Here is a 13,382-nt window from a genome sequence, read left to right as displayed (position 1 = left end):
CCATTGTAGAAATGCCTATTCTTGTCCGCAAAACGGACAAGAATAGGACATGTTCTATTTTTTTTGCGGGGCCACGGAACAGAGCAACGGATGCGGACAGCACACGGAGTGCTGTCCGCATCTTTTGCGGCCCCATTGAAGTGAATGGGTCCGCATCTGAGCCGCAGATACTGCGGCTCGGATGCGGACTCGAACAGCGGTCGTGTGCATGAGGCCTAATGTATATCTAGGGTATTTTATACTAAGGTATAAGGCCATGAGTACCTGGTAAAACCCATGATCCAAGTTGATGCTGATAACATAACGGGTTTCCCGTCCGCTCCGCACATCGCGTAGCTCCATCTGCAAGTCATGCCACCTCCCATCATTCACTTGCATCTGGTCCAACAGGAGGTTGGAGGATCTGCTGGAACCTCGGCTGACCGAGAACGAGACGTGTCCAGAAACCAGCTGCAAGGAAAAGTATAAAAATCATACAATCTAGTCTTCAGTAAATGCAAAAGCCCCAGAGAAGAAGCAATTTGATCCTTGCAGCCAGGAGATAAGAGATGTATACTTGCCTGGCACTGGATGATGGTATACTGGCCAGCGTGCACTTGCAGCAGCAGTCCGTCATTTCGGCGCGTTCGGAAAGCCAGGCCCATAAACCAGGGAATGGAGATTTTCACTTCATTTTTAAAGTCCCAGGACAGAACTCCGCTCCCGTTGAAGTGATAGGGATGGTGCATTGCTAAGGAGACAAAGTTTTAGTATATTTTTTTTTATTAGCTTTTCTGTTACATACACAACAAAAAATGTAACCAAGAGCTGCCCTTCCATTGAAAGGCCACTAGAGGGCGGCAGATTTCTTCTACTTCCTGCTCAGCACGCTTTATTATGTAGATACAAATAATCTTATTCATTTATTAATTTCCGTCTTCCATGTGATCACAAACAAGATTTCCAGGTGTGTTTCTATTAAGGGTTTAAAAAAAAAAAGGAAAAACAAGCGTAAAAATCCATATAACATTCATGCGCTCACCGATATTGCAGTCCTTTCCTCCAAAACCCAATGGACAATCACAGGTGTACGTGCCCCAGCCCGATGTGCAGCTGCCTCCATTTTTACATGGTTTAGGGTCACAAAACGACTGCTTTGCATTACACCCTGAGAAAACAAGAACACAGACGTTAGGGACCGGAATGCAATGGGTTTTGTAAAAAGGGGACACGGCTGGGAGTTGTAGTCCGACGTTTATGTGGCCTTGTTCATAAAGTTGGCCATGAGATATCCGTCAGCAGATCCCGCACATTCTGATGAGACATCGCTGCAATCATAGAGACAGCCCCCCAAAAATTTTTAACCCATCTAATCCTACTGTTTCCACAGATAAGCGGCGCCATAGAAGCCCGTCCGCCGCTTATCTACATCCTTCCCTAGAAATAACATGTTTCTGCAGTTACTAAAGGGAGAGATGGGGATAAAGTGTTATTCCCATCATATAAAGTAATGACATATGGTAGGATGTGATTGGTGGGGATCTGACCTCTGGGACCCCACTGATCCTGAGAACGAAGGGTCTTCAGGGCTGCTTTTACTTGCACAGTGGCCCTTCCGGACACCACACTGCAGCACAGTCCTATTCGCTTGAATGGGGTTGTGCCGTGGTTCCCCTGCACAATGGGAGGCCGGGGTGCCGCGGGAAAAAAGGCGAGGTGCGGAATCAGACCTGAGGTCAGACCACCACCAAATGGGAATCCCCCTTTAAGCCAGGGATGCCCAACCTGCGGCCCTCTAGCTGCTGCAAAACTACAACTCCCAGTATGCCTGGACATCCTACAGCTATTAGGGCATACAGGGGGCTGTAGTTTTGCAACAGCTGGAGGGCCGCAGGTTGAGCATCCCTGCTTTAAGCTAACATCTGCTTCACGTCTACGGCCATCTTAACATGGCGAGCGGTCAAGACGAGGCCAGGAAAATCCGAACATGCATCCACCGCACGCGTCCTACCTGCAGAGGTCCCGTTATTTGCTATGTATGACGCCAGGTCGAGCTTTCTGCTGTCGATGTACAGATCCTTCATACATCCTATGAACTCTCTGTGGGTCACTGGGAAGTTTTCAGGGAGATTGGGGACCCCGCCCAGAAGAAGAGGACCTGTGAGATCCAGGGACCTGCAAGGGTAAAGGAGGAGGAAGGCCATGTCACTGCATACTTACCAACATCGCACTTGGTAAATTAGGGACAAGTATCACACCCCCTGGGATGCCCCCAAACTGAGAGGGGATACACATTTATGGGTGAGGTTTACATGAGCCCCAACCAAGGACAGCCCGAATCTGCAGAAAATTAGAGACAGTCCCTGCAAATTCAGGACTGTTGGCAGCTAGGCTACTGGAATCCCACAGACATACAATTAGTCCCTGAGTAGACATACGGGGGTCCCAGAATCGCCCCCGCCATCAGCCTTCTACTTACTTTTTGGAACTGGACTGGACTCCCTCAGCCGCACACGTGTAGTTTGCAATCTCACTGCTGAATTTCAAGGCCACAGGAATGTCGCAGTCATCCACCGCCAGCACGGCTACCTTCTCCTTCGAGGGCCCCTGGGCCACCCCCATAGATCCCCTCTTAGGCTAAAAAAAAATAATATATATATATATATATATATATATATATAGTAAATACAAGACTTTGAGTTGTCTTATCCTGTCGAGCAAGACGGCCACCAATATGGCGGCCATTGCAGCCAGTAAGGGGGAAGCCACCCAGCTTTTCCAGACTCCTGAATGGCATATAGGCTATTCCCTGCATTACTACAAACAGATATCTGTGGACGCCTTACGGAAAAGATGCAATGGCAGCCATATTGGTTGTTACCCAGCTTTCCTACAGACAGATATAGGATGAGGACGACTCAAGGATTTATATTAGATGGAATCAGTCATATACCGCCGGCGGGGCCAGGAATGGGCCCCATGGTGGTTCCTACCTTGTTGTAGTAGCGGAGCTGGACTGTGTGCCATTTGCCATCGCTGACCCCTCCAGGGACGTAGGGGGCCACCAGGGTGCTGGATTCTCCTAAGGATCAATCAATGATACTTTCCATCAAAAATCTTATATAATCGAGCGCCACGACTGAGGGTGCAACTGCTTAATTCTGCCCAATTAATGCAAGGTGCTGCCGGAGCCCATTACCCCCCATTTACACAAGGGCAGATGTTCCTGCGCTCGTCCCACCTCGCCAGCATCCATCAAGCGATAGAACAAGGTGTAATTAATAAAAGCGTGTTGTGTTTGTCTCGTCGTCCATTAGCGACACACTCAGCTCTGCATTATCGCACAGCAGCTCCGGAACCGCAAGTAGCAATTAAGGGTTTAGGTAAAAGCTAAATCTGCTGGCTGTCGGGGCTGCGGCTTCGCTGTCACAATGTGGGAAGATTTATGGCCCCGGTTACTGCATCTAAAGGGGGCCATCAATCTGCCGCCCGGGGTTCCTTCACACACAAGCCATGCAAACAGGACGCGTCGGACCGCCGCTAATGCGCCATTTATCGACATGATTCTGCAACACATCTGTGTCGGGGCCTGGTGGTGGGTGGATGTGGCAGACGGGGCTATGGATGCTTTCCAAAGTGAGTTTACAACATCTGACACCGTGAAATATTAATGACACCGAGGACTACTCTCCGCGGCATATGAGAGTAGAGACCTTTAACCCCCTGCGATCACAGAAATCTGATAATTGCAGAGGTTGTTGTGGGTCGTTATCCCCAACCTTGAAGGCACTTATAGTAATGGTTTCTCTGTTTCATGAATAGAATGCCAGACCGGCCGTAAAGACCGACACAGAGCAGTAAGAACAAGGGCGGCAAAGAGGGGAGTGTAGCTCTGCAGTTCTATATGACATGCAGGGAAATGTGGGAAGTGGGGTGACAGCCGGCGATGGTAATGTAAAAGCTTCCGTGACTGGTTGTCACCCTGTATCTAATGCAATAGAATATTCCTGGAGTTACTGTATTGCAATAGTCAGCAGTACAATCAGGGCAGGACCGGGAGCCTAGGTTCTGATGGGGTAATAAGGCCTAGTACTGTCCCGAGGGTCCGGCAGAGGACGACCCCAAGTGAGGGAGGGGCAGATCATTTTATTTTAGAACCTGGAGTAAAGAGAACATTTTCCATCTGAGCAGACAATGAACAAGCAGGAAATGCTGGCACATTTTAGGTCTGAGGCCTGCAGAATTGTGAATGCAGCACTGGAGTGATGTCATGTATGTACACAGTGACTCCACTAGCAGAATAGAGAGTGCAGCTCTGGAGTATAAGACAGTATGTAACTGAGGATCAGTACAGGATAAGTAATGTATGTACACAGTGACTGCACCAGCAGAATAGTGAGTGCAGCTCTGGAGTATAATACAGGATGTAACCCAGGATCAGTGCAGGATAAGTATTGTATGTATACAGTGACTGCACCAGCAGAATAGTGAGTGCAGCTCTGGAGTATAATACAGGATGTAACTCAGGATCAGTACAGGAAAAGTAATGTAATCTATGTACACAGTGACTCCACCAGCAGAATAGTGAGTGCAGCTCTGGAGTATAATTCAGGATGTAACTCAGGATTAAAATTAGTGAACTATTTTGCACCAGATAGAACATGAACAACAGACCTGTGGAGTATTTCAGCTGCACTTGTCCATCGTTAATCTCCACCGCAATGAAGTCATGCTTTTCATTGAGGCGTCCATTGTAAAACAAAAGGCCATTCTTCTCTTTGGTGGCAAATCTAAGTAGGTGGAAAGAAGCAAAATCATTAATTCACATAGGTTCCTGGCCAATAAAGCTTGCACTCTAATGTTCCCATGCCAGACACACACAGACACCAAGACCACTAATGCTGTACAGGTGTTGCTTCACCAGCAGAATAGTGAGTGCAGCTCTGGAGTATAATACAGGATAAAACTCAGGATCAGTACAGGATAAGTAATGTATGTACACAGTGACTGCACCAGCAGAATAGTGAGTGCAGCTCTGGAGTATAATACAGGATGTAACTCAGGATCAGTACAGGATAAGTAATGTATGTACACAGTGACTGCACCAGCAGAATAGTGAGTGCAGCTCTGGAGTATAAGACAGGATGTAACTCAGGATCAGTACAGGATAAGTAATGTATGTACACAGTGACTGCACCAGCAGAATAGTGAGTGCAGCTCTGGAGTATAATACAGGATGTAACTGAGGATCAGTACAGGATATGTAATGTATGTACACAGTGACTGCACCAGCAGAATAGTGAGTGCAGCTCTGGAGTATAATACAGGATGTAACTGAGGATCAGTACAGGATATGTAATGTATGTACAGTACAGGATAAGTAATGTAATGTATGTACACAGTGACTGCACCAGCAGAATAGTGAGTGCAGCTCTGGAGTATAATACAGGACTGCACCAGCAGAATAGTGAGTGCAGCTCTGGAGTATAATACAGGATGTAACTGAGGATCAGTACAGGATATGTAATGTATGTACACAGTGACTGCACCAGCAGAATAGTGAGTGCAGCTCTGGAGTATAATACAGGATGTAACTCGGGATAAGTAATAAGGATAAGGATAAGTAATAAGGATAAGGATAAGTAATGTAATGTATGTACACAGTGACTGCACCAGCAGAATAGTGAGTGCAGCTCTGGAGTATAATACAGGACTGCACCAGCAGAATAGTGAGTGCAGCTCTGGAGTATAATACAGGATGTAACTCGGGATCAGTACAGGATAAGTAATGTAATGTATGTACACAGTGACTGCACCAGCAGAATAGTGAGTGCAGCTCTGGAGTATAATACAGGATGTAACTCAGGATCAGTACAGGATAAGTAATGTAATGTATGTACACAGTGACTCCACCAGCAGAATAGTGAGTGCAGCTCTGGAGTATAATACAGGATGTAACTCAGGATCAGTACAGGATAAGTAATGTAATGTATGTACACAGTGACTCCACCAGCAGAATAGTGAGTGCAGCTCTGGAATATAATACAGAATGTAACTCAGATTCAGTTCACGATAAGTATATAATTTATTTTTTTCCAATGAATAAATCATTTTTGTATTGTTTTTATTCAATAAGCATCCGTTTAAATTACTGCCCTGCAGGTTGTTGGTAAGATTTCGATCTATGGTAATTATGCCGCCACTGGCAATGTCCTGTTGTGTGTGTAGATCTATTCTTGATACATTACGGACTGTGCACTTTATAATAGTCTCCAATATTATAAAGATTTCAGTACAATTTTCACCACAGGAAAAAAAATCACAGGAGATGGGAAGGTATTAAAGTGAGGATGTCCAAATCCATCCTCGGGGACTGCGCTCTGGTGGGGAGACGGACCGTGACCTTTCATTGAAATGTTCCTCTATGGGGATTAAGCAGTGAGACATTGACAAGAAATTAATGTTTTTCCTTCAGCCTGAAACGTTCCCTTCTGCGGAGCGGCTCAGTTCCTATAATCACACTGAGCAGGATCCTTTCGCTGGGTCGTGCGGAGGTCTTAATGGCTTTGCTTAAGAGGGTCAAGTGGTTCAAGAGCGTCATTAGCAGATATAAATATCTATGAAGAGAAATGACAATGTAGAATACGACCTTGAATACGGCAGAGATGCCGATGATACTTTATACCTGCCAAACGCTTTACAGGAGCAATCAGCGCCAGCCATCGAGGCTCGGGTCTATAAATCATGGTGGTAGGTTCCACAGGCTGGCACATAATGGAGGAGAATGGAGCAGCTGTCCCCAGTTCCATTCATTCTAGGGGAAGCCTTATGGAACCCCTCCTTCCCCAGGCAAGTCAAACAGGTGCAAGTTAAAGAGGACCAGTCACCCAAATTTTTTAAAAAAGTGTTTCTCTCTCAATCAGTGCCACTCCACGGAGTCCTCTGGTATAATTTTTCCTATGTGCACCCCCCCCCCTCCCCCTTCATTCCCGAATTATTGAGGCCACTCTGAAGCTGTCCACACCGCCAAAATAGTGAAGATCACCCCCCCCCCCCCTTTAGATCAGAGGGCCCCATGTGTGTATTATGGGCAGAGGAACTACAGGGAAGAGGGGGCGCCACATCGAACAAAAATAACACTGAAGCTGATATAAAGGGGTATTCCGCTTACCATAAATATATACTTATGTTTTAGACTAATTCATCATCAATAATTACCTATTATAATGTAAACTTCACATATTTACCGTTCAACAGTTATAAAAGTAGTTTTCTTCCTCTGCTACCCACTGTGTGGCATCGACCTGTAGTTCTGAGCCTTTGGTAGGTCGAGCATGCTCAGTGTGTAGCTATCAATTCTCTAGCAGCAGGCACGCTCAACCTGCGGCCCCCCAGCTGTTGGAAAACTACAACTCCCACAATGCCCTGCTGTAGGCTGTTCGGGCATGCTGGGAGTTGTAGTTTTGCAACAGCTGGAGGGCCGCAGGTTGGGCATGCCTGCTGCTAAATGTCTTGTGAAACAAAGGGCGTGTTAGGCTACTTTCACACTCACATTTTGGCTTTCCGTTTGTGAGATCATGGGCTCTCACAAGCGTCCAAAACGGGTCAGTTTTGCCCTAATGCATTCTGAATGGAAAAGGATCCGCTCAGAATGCATCAGTTTGCCTCCGATCCGTCTCCATTCCGCTCTGGAGGCCGCCTGCAGCGTTTTGCTGTCCGCCTGACGAAGCGGAGCCAAACAGATCCGTCCTGGCACACAATGTAAGTCAATGGGGACGGATCCATTTTGACGGACACAATCTGGCACAATAGAAAACGGATCCGTCTCCCACTGACTTTCAATGGAGTTCATGACGGATCCGTCTTGGCTATGTTACAGATAATACAAACGGATCCGTTCATGACGGATGCATGCGGTTGTATTATTGTAACGGATCCGTTTTTGCAGATCCATGACGGATCTGCCCAAAACATGAGTGTGAAAGTAGCCTTAGTGTGCGGTGATAGGGGACGTGACCGGACTGTAATATCAGGCAGTCAGTCAATAAAGATCAACACTCACAGCAGGAAAGCTAGGGATGGTGGGGATTGTAGTTTTGATACTCTCAGCGTGCTGCAGGCTCACACAGGAGCTAGACGAATGGATTGCAAGGTAACTTAAAAATCTGGTTATATGTGCAGGTATGGGTTCTGGTTGGGTCACAGCTTGCAGCCTTAAAGGGGTTATCCAGTCCTAAAAAGCCCCCCCATACGCCAGGCCCCCCCACACTGAATATACCTACCTGTCTCCCCGCTCCTTGCGCTGCTTCTCCCTGTCCACGGATGAAAACATCCGGTGTCGGGGGGGAGCAGCCAATGGCAGGCGGGGGCGGGGACGAAATTTTTGCTTCCACGTACACTTTCCCGGTGGAAAATCCACTGTGCGTCTGCCACATGTGCACATACCCATAGGGATTTCTGAATTAATAGAAGTGGTTCACAAACAGCATCTCTCACACTGGAGGACCTGGCATGTTAGTGTATCACATGGACATTCTACAGATTTCAATGGGTACCATGTAGTGCTTTAACTGACCAGTGGTGGCGCTGCTGGGAAAGTGAACACTTGCTGCCAGGCTCTCCTACAGATTGATCGCTGTAGCAGGAGTCGTGTGATTACCTTACCGTCGAGGGATTGTCCAATGTGGACGAACCTTTTAAAGGGGTATGACCATTTGATTGAGTGAAGCCATATGGCTGGGGCACTGCTGTACAGGGGGAATGTAGCACTAAATCAGTCCCCTTCATTTTTTAGGATCGGACCCCTACAGATCATAACGTGATTACATAGCCTAGAGATATACCATCGCAGGGGAACAACCCTTCAAGCTGGACACAGAGGTGAAGAGTCAGTTCCTCAAACGATCCTTTAAGATGCGCTCACAGTACCTGCAACAATGGCGTGATCCCTTGTACTGACCACCGTGCAAATATATCAAAGCACGCTCTAAGGGTCCATTCACACGTCCGTAAGTGTTTTGCGGATCCGCAAAACACGGACACCTGCAATGTGCAATCCGCAATTTGTGGATCCGCACATCACAGACACTATAATAGAAAATGCCTTTTCTGGTCCGCAATTGCAGACAAGAATAGGACATGTTCTATTTTTTTCAGGAACGAAATTGCAGATCTCGAAAAAATGGATCCTGAAAAAACGGATGCGGATCCCGAAAATGCGGATGCAGATCCAGGAAATGTGGATTTGCATCCGTTCCAGCCCCATTGAAAGTGAATGGCTCCGCAAATTGCGGAACAAATGCGGACCCAAATTACGGACGTGTGAATGGACCCTAAGTCAGGGCACTCCAGCTGCAACTCCCAGCAAATTGCGGAACGACACGGACAGCCATTAATATAACTGCCTATTCTTGTCTGCAAAACGGATAAGAATAGGACAGGTTAAAAAAAAATTGCGGACCACGGAACGGAGCAACGGATGCGGACAGCACACGGAGCGCTGTCCGCATCTTTTGCGGCCCCATTAAAGTGAATGGGTCCACATCCTAGCCGCAAATACTGCGGCTCGGATGCGGACCAAAACAACGGTCGTGTGCATGAGGCCTTACTTGGCTGTTCTTGTAACTCTCTCAGAAGTGAAAGGAGGATTCTGGGAGTTGTAGTTTCAGAACATCAGGGAGTGGAGAGGCCGTCAGATGACGGGAGCTCCATTCTCTCCCAACCCTGACAATGCTCGTCCGTGCAATCCTCCATCTAATGTCTGTGCCAAGGGTGTACATACCATGCGGCTGCTAGGGGCCCATGAGGACAGGGGTCCCAGCCCTGGTTGCTCCCGTGATGTATAAGCTCCGGAATGGCCACTCTTTTACGGTGCGTCGCACCTGTTAGTGGCGGTGTAATTGATCCCGTTACATTTTACTGGCATCGGGACGCCCCCGGGAGAGACATTATTAGACGTGACCTCTTTAGGGCAGGAGATTACATCCGCAGACTCTGAAGCTCATATAAAACATCCTCCTGGATAATCACATCTAATAAAATGTGGCAAAAGTAATAAAAGACAGAAGAGACTAATTACTCTATGGACTGAAATATGCAGCATTTATAACCCGTATAAAATAATCAGCCGCCACTCTGCAGCGCTGGGGGCACTGCCAGTCTATGGGGAGACTGTAGTGCCATGAGCCAGGCCAAGATTTCTCCGCATTATCTTCACTGTGGAAAATGTCAGGGAAGAAGTGTCATTGTGGTGGTGGTCGAGATGAATAGGGGTCCTTGTGTGGGGCCACCACAACACTGTGCAGACATTATGAGGGCACTTTGGATGGAATCGTTACAGGGTGGTCTGGTTATTATTATCGGGCACTGTGGCTATCATTATGGGGAACCTTGTTTGGTTCTGTCAAGAAGGAATGCGGCTATCATTATGGGGGCGCTATGGACGAAATAGGGTACTGTGGCTGTAATTGGGATCCGTGTTTAGCTTTGTCAAGTATGCATAGTGTCTATCACTACAGGGGCACTGGATGTGTTGGCAATATGGCTCTCCTTATGGGGAACAATGGTTGTCTCTGACACGGGGGAACTGTGGTAGTCACTAATAGGGCACTCTTGATGTAGGGGCACCATGGCTAACGTTATGGAAAAAAAATGAAGGACAAAATGTCAAGGGGGAATTTTAGCCATCATTATGAGGGCACTCTGGATATAGATATTACGGGGGCACTTAGCTGTTTTTATGAAGCATTCTGGATGTGGCTATTATGGGGGCACTTAGCTATCTTTATGAGCGCACTCTTAATATAACTATTAGGGGGCACTGTGGCCATAATTATGAGGGCACTCTGGATACAACTATTAGGGGGCACTGTAGCTATCGTTATGAGGGCACTCTGGATGTAACTTATAGGGGTACTGTAGATATCATTATGAGGGCACTATGGATGTAACTTATAGGGGTACTGTAGATATCATTATGAGGGCACTATGGATGTAACTATTTGGGGGCACTGTAGCTATCATTATGAGGACACTATGGATGTAGCTATTAAGGGGGCACTGCAGCTATCATTATAAGAGCTTTCTGGATGTAGCTATAGTATACTATAGGGGAACATTAGTTATCATTATGAGGGCACTCTGGATATAACCTATAGGGGCACTGTAGCTATAATCATGGGGAACGCTGGTTGACTTTGTTGGGGTGGCACTGTGGCTATCATTATGAGGGCACTCTGGGTATGGCTATCATGGGGCACTGTGGATATTATATAAGGACACTCTGGTTGTGGGGCAATGTGGCAGTCATTATGGGGAACACCTTGGCTATGCTTGTGATGCTGCTCTGGATGTGACTTAGCACACTGGGTGGGACGGTTTTAAGGTCACTGTGAGGGCACCATGTCTGGCACTGCAATGGGGGCCCTTTCGCTGCCTTGTTCTTGTATTTCCCATTTCCTATGGGTGGGAGGAATGCCAGAAAATATGTTTTATAATTTCCTGACAAACAATCTTAAAAACGCCATGAGATTTCTGTCCATTTAAAGTAAGGACGGATATTATGTACGACAGAGGGAATAGTGAGCGCCGATCGATATCCTGCCCCGTAAATGAATCACGCTAACAACATCAGGAGGGATCAATCTCCAGGGGAAAGCCACCGACTGATGGTCACAATTAAAATGATTCACTCACAATTACCGGCATGAGGAGCCCATGAATATTTCAGCCTGAGGCCTCATGCACAGGAGCGTGTGCTGGCCGGACCCATGCTGCGGACCATAAATTGCGGTCCGCAATGCACAGGCACTGACCGTAGAGCTGCCGCATGCGGATCGCCGACCCATTCACTTGAATGGGCTCCTCGTTCCGTATCCGACGGTCCGCACCGCAAAAAAGTAGTGCATGCACTACTTTTTTGCAGTGCAGAGTCAAGGACAGAAACCCCATGGAAGTACTCCGCGGGGTTCGGTGCCTCCGTTTCCAACCGGACCTTCCTGAATGAGGACCCATTCAAGTGAATGGGTCCACATTCGTAATGCGGGAAGCACACGGCCAGTCCCCGTGTAATGCGGACCTGCTGTTCGCGGGTCGCAATACGGCCACGGCCGTGTGCATGAGGCCTGAATGAAATTCTATTTAGCATTGCCGGATGACTGTCAGATGTCAGAAAATGATATCCCATGCGAGCTTCCACTCCCTGGAATAAGAAAACCGCTCCTTTAGGACTCGTTCACGTTCACGTGTGATGCCAGTTGCCGTATTGCGGACCGCACTTGCGGATCCGCAATACACGGGCACCGTTCCGTGGCTATTCCGCATCTCGGATGCGGACCCATTCATTTCAAGGGGTCCGCAAATCCGGAGATGCGGAACGGAACACTACAGAGTGCTTTCTGGGGTTCCGTTCCGTGCTTCCGCACCACAAAAAGATAGAACTTGGTCTGCGATCCCCATGCGCCTGCTCCATGGACGGTGCCCGTGCTTTGCGGTCCACAGCACGGGCTTCACACGTTCGTGTGAAAGAGCCCTTAGTGCTTCCATAGTATTCCGTTCCGCATCTCCGGATTTGCGGACCCATTGAAATGCGGATGCGGAATGGCCACGGGCCTCACACGGGCTCGTGCTGTGGACCGCAAATTGCGGTCCGCAATGCACGGGCACCGTCCGTGGGGCAGGCGCATGGGGATCGCAAACCCAATCACTTGAATGGGTCTGCAATCCTTCCGTTCCGCAAAAATATAGAGCAAGTTCTATCTTTTTGCGGTGTGGAAGCACGGAATGGAACCCCAGAAAGCACTCTGTTCCGTTCTTCCGTTACGCATCCCTGGATTTGCAGACCCATTGAAATGAATGGGTCCGTATCCGTGATGCGGAATGGCCACGGAACGGTGCCCGGTCCGCAATACGGCAACCGGCATCACACGTTCGTGTGAACGAGCCCTTAGGCCTCATGCACACGACCGTTGTGTGTTTTGCGGTTCGCAAAACCGCGGATACGCAAAACACGGATGGCGTCTGTGTGCGTTCCGCAATTTGCGGAATGGCATGGACAGCCTTTAATATAACTGCCTATTCTTGTCCGCAAAGCGTGGACAAGAATAGGACATGTTATATTTTTTTTGCGGACCATGGAACGGAGCAACGGATGCGGACAGTACACAGAGTGCTGTCCGCATCTTTTGCGGTCCTATTGAAGTGAATGGGTCCGCATCCGAGCCGCAAAAACTGCAGCTTAGATGCGGACCAAAACAACGGCCGTGTGCATGAGGCCTTAGCCTGTCATTTGATAATCCAGAAAGTCTACAACAGGGATTGGCAACCTTCGGCACTCCAGCTGCTGTGAAACCACAACTCCCAGCATGCATGCTGCCCTGTTCTTGTAACTCCCATAGAAGTGAAAA

The 13,382-nt window shown here is 47.9% G+C and overlaps 1 protein-coding gene across 1 annotated transcript in view; it reads right to left on the bottom strand.

The window, feature by feature from the left end:
- The window catches only part of CELSR3 (cadherin EGF LAG seven-pass G-type receptor 3), a 106,647-nt gene that overhangs the window by 37,090 nt on the left and 56,175 nt on the right, over positions 1-13,382 (bottom strand). The window contains exons 5-11 of the mRNA XM_040408714.1: positions 4,654-4,769; positions 2,973-3,061; positions 2,459-2,616; positions 1,991-2,154; positions 1,022-1,147; positions 561-730; positions 265-450 (exon numbers count right to left, since the gene is read on the bottom strand). Of these exons, the coding sequence (XP_040264648.1) occupies positions 265-450; positions 561-730; positions 1,022-1,147; positions 1,991-2,154; positions 2,459-2,616; positions 2,973-3,061; positions 4,654-4,769 (1,009 nt within the window). The remainder of the gene's footprint in view (positions 1-264; positions 451-560; positions 731-1,021; positions 1,148-1,990; positions 2,155-2,458; positions 2,617-2,972; positions 3,062-4,653; positions 4,770-13,382) is intronic.

This window comes from Bufo bufo, chromosome 9 (assembly GCF_905171765.1).
Source record: "Bufo bufo chromosome 9, aBufBuf1.1, whole genome shotgun sequence".
NCBI lineage: Eukaryota > Metazoa > Chordata > Amphibia > Anura > Bufonidae > Bufo > Bufo bufo.
Note: the sequence above shows the minus strand (reverse complement) of the source record. Positions and strands in the feature narration are given on the sequence as shown.